We start from the raw sequence: 18479 nt of genomic DNA, 5'->3' as shown, positions 1-18479 counted from the left end.
TCAATTTGCTGGTCAATTTGCAGTTTCCTTGAAAAAATTCTAAGCGGAATCTCCATAGTGTGAACTGGCCCTTATGCTACTGTCAGTTAGACAACAACTTTCATACAGTTTTCAGGCAGCAAAGCAATCACTTTCTGTGGAGAAAAGAAGAATGGGAAAAACAACCCATGTTAAATTCTCAGTATATCCCTAGTCTTTAGCTTTTCCCATGCACTCTAATGTTGATGGAACTTCCATTGGCATTAAGAAAAAAAAAGTCTCATTGAACAAAGGTTGCCAATAATATAGTTCATACCATGCTAACCAAAAAATAAAAATAAATATCTAACACATAAATGGGTTTAGGTAAAAAAAAAAAACAAGGTTTACTCAAAATTACACTAAACCCTTATTAACCCTTTAAGGACCCATGACGTACCGGTACGTCATGAGTCTGCTCCCGTTCTGTAACGCGGGGCCACGGCCCGGCCTCTAACAACGGCCGGGACCCGTGGCTAATAGCGCGCAGCACTGATCGCTGTGCCGCGCGCTATTAACCCTTTAGATGCTGCGTTCAAAGTTGAACGCCGCATCTAAAGTTTAAGTAAAACCATGCCGGTTAGCTCAGAGAGCTGTTCGGGATCGCCGCGGTGAAATCGCGGCATCCCGAACAGTTTACAAGACAACTGGGGGATCCCTACCTGCCTCCATGCTGTCCGATCACCGAATGACTGCTCAGTGCCTGAGATCCAGGCATGAGCAGTCAAGGGGCAGAATCATCAATCAGTGGTTTCTTATGAGAAACCACTGATCAATGTAAAAGATCAGTGTGTGCAGTGTTATAGGTCCCTATGGGAGCTGTAACACTGCAAAAAAAAAAGTGGAAAAAAAAAAGTGGATAAAGATCATTTAACACCTCCCCTATTAAAAGTTTGAATCATCCCCCTTTTCCAATTAAAAAAACAAACACAAGATACAAGTGTTCATGAATTGCAAAGAGCACAGGAAGATAATGATTATTAAATCATAGAAATACAATTGATCCCAGACTAATAAGGCAACACAAAGACCCCTCTGTGTAGTATTAGAAATTAGTTATACAATCAGTATATTAACATACATAAATAGGCAATACAAGTGTCACAAAAGATGAATAAAAATGGGACTCCTACATATTAGATGAACCATTAAGGATGTCTTTAAAACAGGTACACTGTTTAAGGGAAAGAGGTGGACCTATGAGTTTGTAAAGAAAAATGTAGATAGCAGTCAGAATATAAAATAGACCAAACTTGGATACCTCAGTTATATGTCAGAAAAATGATTATCCTGTAAGTCTCTCTATGCCCTATGCCAATGCATCATCACACTGCAATAGATTATAGTAGAAATAAATATTTACAAAAATGATATATATTACAGAAACCAAGATCACCCATGATAAAGTGAATTACACAAATGAAACCTATACCAAACCTCGCGATTCCCCCATAACAATAAAACATTGGGGTTCCTCAGGAGGTAAATAGAAACATAACAGGCTTTGCCGATACACAGAATCTAACGTCCATAATGTCCGGAAAAAAGTCTGCTGGGGTAGGGCATAGGGGTGCACACACAGGTAGATTATAAACGGATTCTATGAATATTTCCAACTTTTGTTCATTCATTACATTCATCAGCCTCCCAGAGCTTCAGGAGTTAACATATATGAAGCCCTTTAGCTCTTGTGTTACAATCCCACCAGGGTAACATCTGCATGGGGTTTTGTGTGCGCGCTGGTTTTAAGGATATTTTGGCAGCTATGTGATTTATACATAGCTCTTGCTTTCTATGGGTTTACCACCAATGTTTAACTATAAATAAAAAATTTGGAAGAAGGTCAGTAATGAACGACTTAAAGGGTTACTCCGCTCCCCAGCGTCCGGAAATCAATGTTCCGAACGCTGGGTGCGGGCTTCCGTGTACACGCCCACCCCCTTGTGATGTCACGCCTGCCCCGTGACGTCTCGCCCCTCCCCCTCCTTGAAAGTCTATGGGTGACGGCCGTCGCGCCCCCTTCCCATAGCCTTTCATTGAGGGCGCGGGGTGTGACGTCACGAGGGGGTGGGCGTGAAGACGGAAGCCCACACCCAGCGTTCGGAACTTTGAGTTCCAGACGCTAGGGAGCGGAGTAACCCTTTAAAATACCCACACTATAGCTTAACACATTGAAAGAGATTTGCTTAAAACATTTGTTGTACCCAGAATTCACCCATGCCACATGTTTATTTAAGTTTCATTTATTCATGTATTGTACCTAAGCTGAAGTGAGGTTGTTTTTGTTCATAAGTGGTAAATGAGGCACAGATGTATCTCCGGCAGGGCCCCTTACGATCTGTAAGCAAAAAAGCTTCCCTACTTATTGAGCAGCTCTAGCTTTTACTATTCCTAAACATATTAGTAAAACATTGTTTTAATCTCAGCAGTTGTCATAATAGTAGTGATAATAACAAAAGTATGGTGTCTAAAATATTCATATTTTTTTTTTTTTTGCATTTGATTTAGTTCCTATCCTGTTGAATTTGCTTTTAATGATCCATTTTTTTATTTTTATTGAACAGGCAACCAAGGAGACAAAGCTCAATGAGGACACAGGCTGTAGGAAGTCTAATAAGTACTGCTGACAGGAAACCAAGCAACAAGGAAACACTAAATTTTAGCAGTAAAAATGATTCCAGAAACACTAACAAGGTACATTTATTTCCCTGCAGTATTTACTGCAATATACAATATAATGGCTCATGCACTTATCGCAGTGTTTGCAAAGCTGTGTCTCCAGCTGTTGCAAAACTATGACTCCCAGCATGCCCAGACAGCCAACGGAGTATAAGTCAGTATTAAGAGCTGTATCGACCACCGTACAACTGCCCAATAAATGCAGTTATCCACAGATGGCTTTGAAAATCTCTGTGTACATGATGCCTAATGCTGTTTTATGGAAGGAGTGTGACTTCTTAAAGGAGTAGTCCAGTGGTGACTCAGTGGTGAGCAACTTATCCCCTATCCTAAGGATAGGGGATAAGTTGCAGATCGCGGGGGGTCCGACCGCTGGGGCCCCCTGCGATCTCCTGTACGGAGCCCCGACAGCCCGCGGGAAGGGGGCGTGTCGACCTCCGCACAAGGCGGCGGCCGACGCGTCCCCTCAATACAACTCTATGGCAGAGCCGAAGCGCTGCCTTCGCCAATCTCCGGCTCTGCCATTGAGATGTATTGAGGGGGCGTGTCGGCAGCCGCCTCGTGCGGGGGTCGACGCCCGCTATCTCGGCGGAGAGCTTGCAGGGGGCCCCAGTGGTCGGACCCCCCGCAATCTCAAACTTATCCCCTATCCTTAGGATATTGGATACGTTTTTCACCACTGGACTACCCCTTTAATATAGTAACATATTTCTCTTAAAAAGGGTTATCCAGGACTTTAAAGGGGAACTCCAGGAATTTACAACTTATCCCATATTAACAGGAAAGGAGATAAGTGTCTGATCACGTCTGATGTCACGCCTGGCGCCCCAGCTCTCCCCATGCATGGAGCAGCCACGGAGCTGTGGCTGATATGCCCCCTTCATGCATCTCTATGGGAGAGCTGGAGAAACCGCTTTTGTTTATCTCTGGCTCTCTCATAGAGATTTATGGAGGGAGCACATCGACCACCGCTTTGTGTATGGGAAGAGCTGGGGTGGCGGGCGGCAGATCGCGGGGGTGCATGTGGTCAGAGCCTCTTCAATCAGACACTTATCCCCTATCCTGTAGCTAGGGGATAAATTGTGAAATAACGGAGTTCCCCTTTAAGGGAAATTGCTTAAGAGCTAGAGATGTCATGAACTATTTTAGTTTACCGTACATTATCCACCAGTCACTAACCTTGGCAGGTTCATGTCGTGCAAGCAAGCCTCCCTGCTGAAGCCATTGATTGGCTGCAGTATCATGTGAATAATATAAGTGACTGCATTGCTGCAGGACAAGCAGTGAGCACCGGAGCAGTGGCAGCACCTGAGCATTCATTCTCAAGGGGAACTGGGAGGAATAGCTATCAGCAGAACAACAGCCCATTAGATCATTGTTATTAGTGATGTGTATATGAAGATATGCAGAGAAGATGCAGATTATGCCTTCTTTACATACTTCCAACCTTCTCTGCACAGGGAATCCCAATGAAGTTAGTATTGAGGTCATGGAGTTTCCAAGAAACTTTATGATCAATGTAAAATATACTTTTATGATATGTCTTTATTACCAGTCACATGATGCTTAATTAATGGTCTTGCTGCTTTTTCCTTCACTTCTAGGGAGAAGACCAGCTTAAATTTTTGAGCAAAAAATACGACTTTTTACGAGAAGAAGCACCCGAGATTATGAGGGAGCTACATGTCTTGCAGCAGGACTTGAAAAGCCTTTCTTCCCATCACAATAAGGTGGGCACTGGGGTAAGAGTTACAATGCCAAACTTCAGTTGCAATTAAAATGTAATTTACTTGGTTTACAGTGATCAGCTATTAAAATTAATTAATTAGATTAAAACCATCAATATTATATATAATACCGTTAATATTGTGTAGACCCCCTTGTGCTGCCTAAAAAGCTCTGTCCTCTCAAGGTGTGCTCTCCATGGTGTCCAGTGGTATCTGACATTACGCTATTAGCTGCAGGACTTTAGGTGCAGTGCTGCCTGAAAAGCATCAGATTTGTTTTTCAAGTATTTCAGTATTCTGTGGGATCGGACAACATGGGCTAGCCTTTGCTCACCACACATTAATAAGCCTGAGCGCCCATGACCCTGATGGCAGTTCCCCAGTTCTCCTTACTTAGACCACTTTTGGTAGGTACTAGCCACCGCATACTGGGATCACCCCAGAAGACCTGCTGTTTTGGAGATTCTCAGGCCCAGTTGTTTAGCCATCACAGTTTGGCTGTTGTCAGATCCTTACTCTTGCCTTTTTCCTGTTTCCAATACATCAATACATGCCTGTATGTGAATGGAATACACACTTAATGGCTACTTAATGGTTCAAACAATTACACTCTCTTAATAAAGTACAAGATACAAGAGTCAGAGTAATATGAAAGAGTATATAAAAGGTGATGTTAATATAGGGACAGACAATGTCGGACATTGGGTCAATGGGGAGAAGATAGCCATGGGTCCCAAATGAATGGCCCCTTTATGAGCGATACCTGCCCTTTTCCAATTGGAGCTTCCCTGTATGAAAGTTAGTACTCAAAAAAAAAAACACACAAGTTGCCTCATACGCATGTTTATAAAATCGGTCTAGTGAGACTTTTGCGATCTCCTTACTGTGTTCTACCTCACTGATCACGTCCTCAATATGTGAAGATGATCACAAAATCGCCTGAAGGAGCGCCCAGTATGGGTGTGAAATGCGCCACTAGTGGATACCCTTGAAGAATCTGTATGGAAATTAGACAAAGTGCAGTATTTTTCTGGATCTGTTACAATGTGAATCCACATAGTAATAGGAAAATCGAGTGATTGGAGAGACTTTGCACAAGGCCATTGCTGTAAGACTACCAGGAGCCAGGATTTCAAAACTGACAACCTTGTGGGGTTTTCTTTTATAATGGCGTGTAGAGTATATGGGAAATGGTATAATCTAGGAAAAACATCCAGTAGTGTCCTGTGGACATAAAGAACTCCTCTGTGAAAGGGGTCAGAGGAGAATGTCAGGATTCATTGTGAAGCAAATTGCAGGCGGATATGACACTGTCCAGACACACAACTTGCTATTTCTTAAAAAACAGCAGAAGACCAGTTTGAGTGCCATTTGTGTCTAGGAAAGAATGCAAGAATGGTATCATCGAGTTGTGGGAAAATGTTGCTATGTCGGATAGTTTCCGATTTTTGCACCATGCTGATAAGAGGGGGAGAATTTGGTGCAAGCATCAAGAAACCTTCCTGATCAGGTGGTGAAGTTGGCTCAGTGGTATGGGGAACGTTTTCTGTTCACACTCAAAGTCCGATTTGCGGCTGTCAAAGTTCAACTTGTCATAGTAGTTTTATATCCTATGGCAGAAGGACACTTTCAAGAACAAATTGCTACTATAGTTATGGGTCGGTTTCATGAACGTAAGAGCGTGTTTTCCTTGCTTACCTGTCCTTCTCTCAGGTAGAACGGGCCTTTTGGAGCATGTTAGAAGCAACATCTAATTTGCCGTAACTGGAAGAAGTGATCCTGTCCACATAGACCTGTATTCCTGCAGAACAATAACACCTACTTGAATCTTTGCCCCAACCAATCACTATAGTTCTAATAAAGGCCGGGGGGGGGGGGGGGCTATAATAATGTAGCCATTCAGTGTGTATGATCAATGTAAACTATGCTGTTCACTTCACCCATCAGTGTTTTTTTTTTTTTTGTGTTATGGGTGATTGGTTTATTGTCACAATAATTAATAGGAAGTGAACTGACTCAGGTTCGATTGCAGTCTTGAATTGAAGTATGAAGAAGATATTTTTTTTATTAGTATAAACAAAGAGTTAAAACTGTGTTTAAAGTTGGCATGAACATGATTAAATGGTCATCAATTTAAATGTCAGCTTTTCATATGTGTCAATAGAGGGGGCTAAAGGGTAGTCTGTTCCTTTACATTCTTCAGGATGGGTGTGGTTGTACACTTTCAGAGCTTTCCCATATCTTTCTTCTAGTATTATATACAAACCCAAAACAGCATTTTATTTACATCATTGTTTCATGTAAAATAATTTGCAGCAGAAAATTGACCAGCGGTGCAGTAAGGGTAGATTCACATATTGTGTTTCATTAGTGGAATCCGCAACAAAGTACAGTAGAATGTAAGTCAATGGGCTTTTTACAACATAAAAACAAAGTTGACTGCAAAACTAGGCATGCTATGGATTTTCAGCATACCCTTGCTTTGAAATGTTGCAGATTTTCACAGTGGATTTCAATGCAATGAAGTAAAATCAATGCAAGCAAGTAAAATCTGAGACCTCTACTATCCATCACGATTTGACATTACTTTACTTCAGATAGATTGCTTATAGAGCAAAGTATCTTATATAGACAATTCACACAGCCGAAAACGTGCAGAATGTCCGTCCGGGCAGACATTCCACACATTTGAAAAATCCGAGGGATGCTAGGACTGCTCAGAAATGCGCCGTCTCATAGATGGCAATACATTTCCAAGCAGAATTTCGCCGTGTGCACCGTGCAGCAGAATCCTGTTGAAATAAATGGGACTCTGCTGCAAAATAATGTCAGGGCGGAGTATTCATGCGGGGTTCCGCACAGACATTTTGCGTGTGAACATAGCCATAATGGTCCACAGCAACATGCACATGTTACAGCAGCCATCTGACAGTCCACAGGTCCAACTTTCATCCATCGATAAGTTTGTGATAATCGGAGTACTTTTTTTTTTCATTTCCATTTTATGATGTATATTTTAAAATAATCCTAAAAACTTTGTTTCTATTGTCACCCCATAGGCCTAAAACTAAGCTTAGACTTCATGTTCTGTATGTGATGATTAGGATGAGCTGATTTAAAGTGATTTCCACAGCATTTAAGCAAAAGGTTATACAATAGATAGATGCGACAATAGGTGAATTGAACAGCCCCCTGTGAAATGACCTCTTCAACGGTCACAGAACACGTCAAGCAATGATTCCCAATCATCTGAATGGTAGAGCTCCTGTCTGTGATTGCCATGCTATGTCCCTAAATGTTCTTAAAAACAGCTCAGGCAAGATGGCTTTCACTATAATAATGTACAAAAAAAAATAAAAAATGAAAGAAAGAAAAAAGAAACTGGGAACAGATTAGAAAAAAAGCATGTTTCAGTATCTGATTTTTATCTGTGAAAAGGCAATCTGGGCAATACATTAGCTTTAAAGAGGTATTCAGGATTTTTTTTTATTTGACTATGCTACAGGGGCTGTAAAGTTAGCGTAGTTCATAATATAGTGTCTGTACCTGTGTGTGATGGTGGTCTCACAATTCTGTGCTTATTGGCCCAATATTTATTTTTAGCAGCATACAAAATTACTCATGTCTCGGGATTTCCCAGGTTGCAGTGTGTCAAGACCTGACATCACTAGTCAGGTGATCAGAGGGAGCGAGTCCTGCTTCAATTTTGCAACAGTTGTAGGCCCCCTGGTTAGAAAACACTGTGTTTCAATGGGTGGGTTGGCTGATATGTGGGAGGAAGGAAAGTGATCTCAAACTTTCAAGCATGGAACTGTGGGATGTGTAGTTTAGAGAACGCAATCAAACAGGAAATACCCAGTTCCTGCAGTTAAGTACTAAGATCACCTTATGGTGAATAACCCCTTTAAGACAAATTGACCCTTTCATCACCAGATTTAAAGGCTCAGATTTTATATATTTATACATTGTGCCATTACATGTATATCAGAGATAAAAGGACTTTTTAGATGTTCTCTACCACACCCAGCCAGTATTTGTCTCCTCCCCGTTCTTCTTTTTCTCTTGCCTTCTCCTTGTGCAGACAGGTTTTTGACATTTTTAAGAAGTAAGATCAGTAAGATCCATGTTTTGGAAAGATGCCAAATGTTTTAATATAATTCATCTTGTTATTATAATAATAAGAAAATGCACAAGCATGTCTCCTAGTTAATAAAAGGCGAAAGAAGTTTGCGAGCTGAAATCCCTGCATGTTGGATGTTCGTGCAGCGAGCAATGGAAAATGTTTATCGTAGTGTTACTTAACTCTTTGTGTCGCCATAATCACTAGAAAATTGAGGCTCTGATACTGCAGCATAGGAATGGGATGTATTAGCATGCCGTGAACTTCTAATAATGATATCTTTAGCCCTGGTATACTAACTGGTGGCGGTCTCTTCATTGTGCATTGGGGGAGTTTTAATCCCCTTTTTTCCATGATACAACAGTTGTAGAGTAGAGTCTAGATTTAAAAGATTTAGAATTAAACTCTCCTTTGGTGATGTTATGATATTAAGTTTCTCCACTGCCGCTGGCCAAGATTTCACTTCTGGAAACACTATAATAAAGGACATTACAACGCCGACTGTAATCATGTCAAGTTACATAATGTCACTCCAAAGAAGATGCCAAGCCTGCCAAAAGTTTTACATTCGGTTTATTATGATTTTAATGAACTTGTGAATTTTTCAAGAGGTTCCATACCTGTATATTTGAAGGGGTTTTCCCTTTTATCACTAGAACTTACCATCATGTTATGATCGATCTGAGGCCAAAGGTATCCCTAGAATCAAGATAAAGTGATTAAATGAAGATTAAAGGGGTACTCCCATGGAAAACTGGTGCCAGAAAGTTAAACAGATTTGTGAATCACTTCTATTAAAAAATCTTAATCCTTCCAGTACTTTTAGAAGCTGTATTCTAAAGTGAAATCCAAAAAAGAAATGCATTTCCTCTGATGTCATGACCACAGTGCTCTCTGCTGACCTCTGCTGTCCATTTTAGGAACTGTCCAGAGCAAAAAGAAAAATCCCCATAGCAAACATATGCTGCTCTGGAAAGTTCCTAAAATGAACAGAGAGGTCAGCAGAGAGCACTGTTGTCATGACATCAGAGGAAATGCATTTCTTTTTTGGATTTCTCTTTAGTATACAGCCACTAAAAAGTACTGGAAGGATTAAGATTTTTTTTTATAGAAGTGATTTCAAAATCTAAAAATGTAAACAGTAACCAACCCCTCAAGGCCAGCATCAGTTGCCTGATACATAGATGAAAAATATTGATAATAATGACTGGATCGTGCTTCAATTATAACATGAAAATATAAAATCTATTTCAAATTAAAAAACATTTTTTTAAACAGTTGGTCCTCAGAGCACAGGGCCCTTGTGCCGAGGAAAATAATCTATAAAATGTCAATATAAACAAGCACTGATAGCTAGCGTTGGGAAATCTCAGCAATATGATATCACTTTTGATAATCCGGCCTCCGGTAATTCGGAAATGAGCTCAAGTCCCATATATGGTAAAGGTTCCAAAATGATGGAAAATAGAAAGGATATGTTATAGTTACCGGCCTGCAATAAGTCCCAACAGCATGTCACCTTGAGTTGAAACATGAAGTCCGCACAATTGAGATGGTATCAAATGCTGGCATGCGTCTTCGCAGCGGTCTGCCTGCCAGAAGGTTTTCAAGCCTACTGAGGAAAGGGCCGTGTTCAAGCGCCCTGAAACGCGTCTAGGTGTACAGATATTATTTCCACATCACCGATACCTGATTCCATACCGGAGATTTCCGATCCAGCTCTGCAAACCAGCTGATTGTTCCTGAGACCAGCTTCCAGGCACTGTTGCCCAGCGCCTGTGACGTCACTCACCATCGAGTTACCTAGAGGTCCGTACCTGCTGCATCGCTTGTTACCATCTACAGCGAACAACTCCGAAAGCAGCTACCATTTCAGCTTGTCTGTGGCAGGCAGACCGCCGCCAAAACGCATGCCAGCGTCTGATACCATCTCAATTGTGCGGACTTCATGTTTCAACTCAAGGTGACATGCTGTTGGGACTTATTGCAGGCTGGTAACTATAACATATCCTTTCTATTTTCCTTCATTTTGGAACCTTTACCATATATGGGACTTGAGCTCATTTCCGAATTACCGGAGGCCGGATTATCAAAAGTGATATCATATTGCTGAAATTTCCCAACGCTAGCTATCAGTGCTTGTTTATATTGACATTTTATGTATTCTAATCTATTTTATATATTATTTTCCTCGGCACAAGGGCCCTGTGCTCTGAGGACCAACTGTATAAAATTTTTTTTTTTTAAATTTTAAATAAATTTATATTTTCATGTTATAATTGAAGCACGATCCAGTAATTATTATCAATATTTTTCATCTATGTATCAGGCAACTGATGCTGGCCTTGAAGGGTTGGTTACTGTTTAAATTTTGCTATTTTTATTCCAACACCAGGTGTAGGTGTGCAACCTCCTTACCTCGGCTAGTTAATTGTGAGCTGCACATCCCCTGTTTGTTTTACTGATTTAAAAATCTGTTTAACTTTCTGGCTCCAGTTGATTTAAAAAAAAAAAAAAAAAAAAAAATAGTTTTCCACGGGAGTACCCCTTTAAGCACTATTTTATCACTTTAGCTCTTAAATGGACCCTTTCACTTTAAAAAACTTTTGACATGTCGTAAAGACAATGGGACTCTGCTGCAATGGAATTTCCTAGCAGAATTTTTCAGACGTATTCCACTTGAAAATTCCTCCATGTGAATGAACATGCCCTATGGTGCATTGTGTGTATTTCCCTTAACTATTGTAGTATTTTATATAATCACAGAAGAAAAAGAAAATAGAAAAAATCCGGCACTGTCTCTTTACACCTCGTAAGTGATACGTGCGATAATGAAACCAGTGTTTGCAGTTAGGTTTGATCCTGTGAGTGGTGCTACACACTGAATAGTGCAGAGCAAAATGGAATCACATAAAGAAGGAACCGGAGTAACCCAGGTAATCGGGGACAGTGCAGCTTGGCAGGTCACGATCAGGTGACAGGAGCAGAGAGTGGAATGGGGGGAATCGGGCGTCGGGCCACAGCCGTATCGCACCTTGTGGTGCTTCGTCAGGCCCCTTCTTCGCAGGGGCCTGACGAAGCACCACAAGGTGCGATACGGCTGTGACCCGACGCCTGATTCCCCCGTTCCTCCTCCCCTCTCCTACGTCTACTGATCGTGACCTGCCAAGCTGCACTGTCCTCGATTACCTGGATGAGTTGCTCCGCTTCCTTCTTTATGTGATTCCATATTGTAGTATTTTCATTGCAAGAATAGCACAGCCCGCTGCCCTGTTCTTGCCATCAGGAACCTAGAAACCCCGTGCAAGTCTACACTACAGAGCCTGTCGGAAAACCTCAGATTGGTCATGGCTCGGTTTTAAAATGCAGGACGTGATGCTAATGTGAACAGAGCCTAATTGGTAATACAGATCTGAGAGGCTTTAACATGGCGTATGCATTAACACACGGAGAAAAGGTTAAACAGAAAACCTGATTATTATCTTTGTATGTTTAGTATTCTTTTCTTTTTTTTTTCTTCATAGCAATGTAGTGATCTTTGCACATACAGTCCTTTTTTTTTTCTAACTTTATCTTTCCACCAGATGGAAAAGATATATACAGTTCTGCACAATGATTCAGTGACTCATGTATGATAAATCACTGCATTTCACTGAGATGCATCAACAGCAGATAGTTTCTGATTGTGTATCACTTGGTTACTATTGTTTTTGTTTTGTTGTGTTCTCCACTGTGAAAGGCGGCCACAGACATAACAGGGGTGATATAGAAGCACACAACAAAAGAACATGAAAGGGGGTAATGATTACTAGAGATGAGCGAACTTACAGTAAATTTGATTCGTCACAAACTTCTCGGCTCGGCAGTTGATGACTTATCCTGCGTAAATTAGTTCAGCCTTCAGGTGCTTCGGTGGGCTGGAAAAGGTGGATACAGTCCTAGGAAAGAGTATCCTAGGACTGTATCCATCTTTTCCAGCCCACCGGAGCACCTGAAAGCTGAACTAATTTATGCAGGAAAAGTCATCAACTGCCGAGCTGAGAAATTCGTGACGAATCGAATTTACTGTAAGTTCGCTTATCTCTAATGATTACCGTAAGTCTATGGTATTGATTATCTGATCAGACAGATGGAAATCTGTTCTGTGTGTTGGAACAGGTACAGAATCTTTTTTTTTTTTTTTTTTTTTTTTTGTTACTCGCTTGTGACTATACAATCTACAATCCTAGTGTCATCAGACATTCTAATTTATGGACAGCGATGCAAATGTAATATTCGCTTCCTAAGGCTATGTGCACACACAGTTTTTAGGCTCTTTGATCAGATGAAACAGATCCCAAAACATCCATTTCATGTCTCAAAGAAGTAAATAAAAATGTTTCCACTATTGAATTAAAAGGTAAAACATCAGTTAGGCTGGGTTCACACTACGTTTTGTCCCATACGGGAGCGCATACGGCAGGGGGGAGCTAAAAGCTCGCGCTCCCGTATGTCACCGTATGCGCTCCCGTATGTCATTCATTTCAATGAGCCGACCGGAGTGAAACGTTCGGTCCGGTCGGCTCATTTTTGCGCCGTATGCGCTTTTACAACCGGACCTAAAACTGTGGTCAACCACGGTATGGGACAAAACGTAGTGTGAACCCAGCCTTAGTTCCCATTCAGTTTAACTTTATATCTATAACTGTGAAAGATGTAGAGGAGCTTCTTTTCTAGCTGATATGTTTATATGCGTATATGCTTTTTGCCATGCTTTTTTGCCTACTTTGCAATATATATCTTTTGCTGTAGGCCAATGGCCCACATTTACTATTGCAAACCCGACATGCTTTGTCAGATTGTGCGCCAGATTCTGGCACATTGCGCCAGAATTTGCGCCAGAATTGAAAAAAACCTGACTAACTTTCCATTTTGCTAAGAAAACCCTAAAAGGGGGCGTAGTCACTTGGGAAAGGGGGCATGGTCACCAACAAAAATTTACTAAGGTTTCCTCAGAAAGTGTGGTGGATTTGAGGAAAACCCGACAGATCAGAGCATGTGTAAAAAAGCAAAGTGTTGGGAAAGTGGAAAATGTAGGGAAACCTTAGTAAATACCGTGGAAAATAAATTGTAGGGAATTAAATCCCACAAAGAAACCTACACAACACTCTCAGTAAATAAGGGCAAATGTGTACAAAGATTTTAAAAAGGCTAAAAAATACTCAAATGCAAAAAATGGCTGAAAAAACCTTTTGGATGGCAGAAAAAGTTACCTTTTTGGGTACTTGATATTGGGTTACGTGATTTAACCCTTTAAACTCTAGGCTTCCAAACTGTGGACCTCCAGCTGTTGCAAAACTACAACTCCCAGCATGCACAGACAGCCAACGGCTGCAGGTCCATAGTTTGGAGACATATATCCAGGTCTGTGGTATGGTATCTGCCTCACAGTAGGCCAATTGAATAAACAGTATGGTTCTCAGCAATTTGAAACAAAAAATATACCTAGGGAAGTGCGTGTTAAAACATAACTTTTACTTCAAATATATAAAATACACCAATTCTGTGACCCTACACTGACCAATGCACAATCATATATATATATATATATATATATATATATATATATATATATAGTGGGTTAATATATAAATACATATGCTTTTAAATGCAAAAACTATTCTGGTAGGCCTCCAATAGTATAGGGCTACCACAAAAATACTCCTCAACCGTATATATGCACACATAATAGTTGCCATATTTGTAGGTTGGTTCAGATGGTAGAGGTTAGAGACCATGAACCCTTATATGAGGCAGTATGGATACTTAAATACCGGACCACTCTGCTTTCTGGAGGGCACCTGTGGGATAAAAAAGTACAACCTGTCAGGATGCCATATGAAGCTGTCCTCTCAAGACAATCACATGGCAGGCCGTAGTCAAATGACTGTTAAATGTTAAGTAATAAAGTATAAATAAAACAGTTTGGAGAAGGTATGCAGAATGACATGTCACAAAAAATACACTTGAAGGGTGAACAATAGTCACCCCACTAGATATGTAGGCTCTGTCTAACTATAGCAGGCACAGGAGGGGGGCAGATAAAGGGGGCCTAGTGAGCCTATTCTAGTCCCTAGGCTACCCTATTCTTGTCCCTGTAACCTAGGCGGGGTGGCCACCTTAAAAAAGGGCAGTCCCGCTCTGGAACCTCCTATTAATTCTTTCAATATCCTGTCTAAGCAATGACCCTAACTGAGGACACCTCCTAAGGGTCCACTAACTGCCTAATGTGTCATTACTATATGGGCGGAGCCAAATGTGAACAGGAGGATCTACAAAAAAAATTGAGCTGTTCATTTAAACCTGTGGGGGCAGTAGAGTTTAATTGTGGATCCACCAACATTCCTTCTGTAGTAAGGTGCGGTCTAGGTCACCACCACGTTGCGAAGGTTTCACCCATTCCACAGCTACAAAGTTCAGCCCCTCCGTACATCCTCCATGTATTGTGTTAATGTGGACGGCAGGGGATGTCTCTCTACTGTTCCTGATATCCCCTATCCCCTAGGTGTTCAAGTATTTGCCTCTTGAAAGCTCGGGTGGTTTTGCCACATAGCTCAACTTGCAGGGACATGTGGCCACGTATATGACTCCACACGAGTCACAATTAATGAAGTCCCTAATTGTGAACTGCACATTTACATTAGTACCCTGAAGACCTGTGTTTTAGTTACAAAAGGACAGACTTTACATTTGCCACATTTGTGGCATTCTTCAATCCTCGGTTTCCTTCCTAACCAGGTGTTTCTTGATCGTACGTCTGGGGGTAGATGGCTTTGGGTCATGTTATCACCTAGACTCCTCCCTCTCCTATACGTTAGCTGAGGTCGAAAGTTTGGAGACCACAGCTTTAAACTATCTATAAAGGTAGGAACACATGTTGCAGATTTTCTTGCAGAAGTGGATCCAACTAAGGGAAATATCATCGCCAGTGTTATTCTTTCCCCTTCCAGCTGAATCCGCTTCTGCCTTTGGTATATTTTCTGCTGCAGAAAATATCTGCAGTGTATGTGCTACATGTGTTCCTACCCTAGCAGTGATTCCCTACCTGGAAAACATTTTTTTTTTTTTAACTGGTGCCAGAAAGTTAAACATATTTGTAAATTACTTTTATTTACAAATAAAAGCAGGATAGGTTTACTATGGGGATTTGCTCCTACTCTGGACAGTTCATAAAATGGACAAAGGTGTCAGCAGAGAGCAATGTGGTCAGACAGAAAGGAAATTCAAAAAGAAAAAAAAATTCTTGTAAAGCATAAAACCGCTGATAAGTACAGAAAGGATTAAGGATTTTTTATTAGAAGTAATTTACAAATCTGTTTAACTTTCTGGTACTAGTTGATTAAAAAAAAAAAAAAAAAAAAAGTTTTCCAGGGGAGTACCCCTTTTAATGCTTTATCTGTGCTCATGTTAGCAGTCTCTGATGTAACGTCCAGACAATGGCTATAATGAACCCTAACAACTTGAACTGGTCATACAGAATACATGAATGTGGGCTTAACCTGATGATTTCAGCAGGACCAGCTGCCCATCTGATGTGTATGTTGGCCTCATAATTTTCCCCTGAAGGCAGAGGTCAGAATAATGAAGGGACAGGCATGTTGGATTTCAACATATCCAGTCCTTTTTCCTGAAGGGCGATAAGTTACCTCAAGAAAGGCAGCAGCTTATTCCCATTTCCACATTGAGAACACATGCCCACCAAATGTGCATGAGTATAGCTTTCCAACATCTATCTAATGTGTATGGACTGCCTTAAAGGAGTAGTCCAGTGGTGAACCCAGTGGTGAACAACTTATCCCCTATCCTAAGGATAGGGGATAAGTTGCAGATCGCGGGGGGTCTGTACGGAGCCCCAACAGCTCGCGGGAAGGGGGCGTGTCGACCTCCGCACGAAGCGGCGGCCGACACGCCCCCTGAATACAACTCTATGGCAGAGCCGAAGCGCTGCCTTTGGCAATCTCCGGCTCTGCCATAGAGATGTATTGAGGGGGTATGTCGGCCGCCGCTTCCTGTGGTGGTCGACACCCGCTATCTGGACGGAGAGCCTGGCCCCCGTACAGAGAGATTGCAGGGGGCCCCAGTGGTCGGACCCCCGCGATCTCAAACTTATCCCCTATCCTTAGGATAGGGGATAAGCTTTTCACCACTGGACTACCCCTTTAAAAAAAGCTGTAAACCTTCCTTTGTTAGCATACCCTAAGGCTACAAACAGACACAATTTTGTTTTCTGCCTGAAAAAAAAATGCTTAAAAAAAATAAATAAATAAAAATACAGAAACAGTATTAGTATAGTCATTTTTATTTGGCTTTCCCTCCCCCCTGTTTTTTTTTTCTTATTACAAGTCATGTGATTCTTTCATCATGTGACTCAAGGATTTGTATTGCAGAATAGATGCCAACATGCCATTTTTTTCCACCTATAGAAGTGTGTTACATTTTTTTTATTGTAAGATTATTACTCTTGTTCAGTGTTGCAGTCACAAGCAGTGAGGCTGGTGTGGAGGCCTGGCAGAACTTCAGTACCCGGTCTTACACTTCCTGTCTTCTCCCAGTCCTTTCTGCCTATATTTGGTTAGTGGAATGTGGTATGTCTGGGGATGGAGTCAGAGCCCAATTTTTACGTAGCAAAGAATCAGCCTGGGAAACCAGCTATGAGAGTGATGCTCAGAATAATATCAGTTCTGGGGGGAAAAAAAGACAAATGTAATGTACAATTGGCTTTATAGCATGTTAAGTCTTCATGTCACCTAGAAGACCAGTGTTTCCCGACCAGGGTTCTTCAAGCTGTTGCAAAACTTCAACTCCCAGCATGCCCGGACAGTAATAGGAAACACTGTGGTAGACACTAATGGCTGCTTTATAAAAAGTGTCTGGGCTTTGTTGCTCAAGACAAGTGTCACATTAGATTGTGTGAACAGACCGGTTCTGTTGGTAAATGTCTTGATAAATTGACAAATCCTTATCTACAACAAAGGAAGCTAAAGTATCTGTGGAGTGGCCTCTTAGGATGGTAAAATGTGTTGTCAACGGTTGTTGGTGACACATCTGACTGTGTATGGCTGACTTTACGTCAAACATGAGATTATTAAGACTCTCCATCTTTCCCTTCGTCTTGCTTGATAAAAACCCACATGGGTTGAAATGAGTAAAGAACAGCTATTTGTCATAATAACAGGGGGTGAATGCTTTTACATTCCTCTTATGGAACTGTTTAATGCTATGGATACAGAGATTGGTAACTCTGCATTCCAGTTTTGGACTGTTCAAGATAGCAAATGAGTGGGACTATCTTATTTGTTTCCAACTATTCATCTGTCTTACACCCTGTTCACATAATGTTTTTCATCTACTTTAAAGAGTGCCTGTCATCAAACCATATTTTCGAAACGGTAACTCATATTATATTCCCTAACTACTCCTAACACCCCTCCTGCCCTTAAAAAAAAAATCCTGTATCATACCTTTCCCCTTGCTCACAGTGTGTGAGCTCCCGGCAGGAGAAAGTAGGAGTTCCCCAGCAGGCACAACGTCACTGAAGCCTGTGAGAGCTGTGCCCTACAATGCCCCGCATGCATTTCCTGAGTTTGGTCTCCTGTCAGGAAGGGAGGAGACCAAACTAATGGTTTGACTTGCGGAGGGAACAGAGCAGAGCCACCTAGTGGTTGTTTTTTCAATCACATTAAAAACTTATAAAGGTTGAAAATTTTAATAGCAAGTACAGTCATGGACGTAAATGTTGGCACACCTGAAGTTTTTCAAGAAAATGAAGTATTTCTCACAGAAAAGGATTGCAGTAACACATGTTTTGCTATACACATGTTTATTCCATTTGTGTGTATTGGAACTAAACCAAAAAAGGGAGGGAAAAAAAAAAGCAAATTGGACATAATGTCACA

General features: G+C 41.2%; 1 protein-coding gene across 6 annotated transcripts in view; it reads left to right on the top strand.

Moving 5' to 3' along the window:
- The window catches only part of LOC130290535 (uncharacterized), a 141044-nt gene that overhangs the window by 77567 nt on the left and 44998 nt on the right, over positions 1 to 18479 (top strand). For 5 of the 6 annotated variants that reach the window (XM_056538307.1, XM_056538308.1, XM_056538305.1 and 2 more), the window contains exons 5-6: positions 2583 to 2712; positions 4302 to 4439. In XM_056538307.1, the coding sequence (XP_056394282.1) occupies positions 2583 to 2712; positions 4302 to 4439 (268 nt within the window). The remainder of the gene's footprint in view (positions 1 to 2582; positions 2713 to 4301; positions 4440 to 18479) is intronic. The other variant, XM_056538309.1, reaches the window with a different exon arrangement.

This window comes from Hyla sarda, chromosome 9 (assembly GCF_029499605.1).
Source record: "Hyla sarda isolate aHylSar1 chromosome 9, aHylSar1.hap1, whole genome shotgun sequence".
Lineage (NCBI taxonomy): Eukaryota > Metazoa > Chordata > Amphibia > Anura > Hylidae > Hyla > Hyla sarda.
Note: the sequence above shows the minus strand (reverse complement) of the source record. Positions and strands in the feature narration are given on the sequence as shown.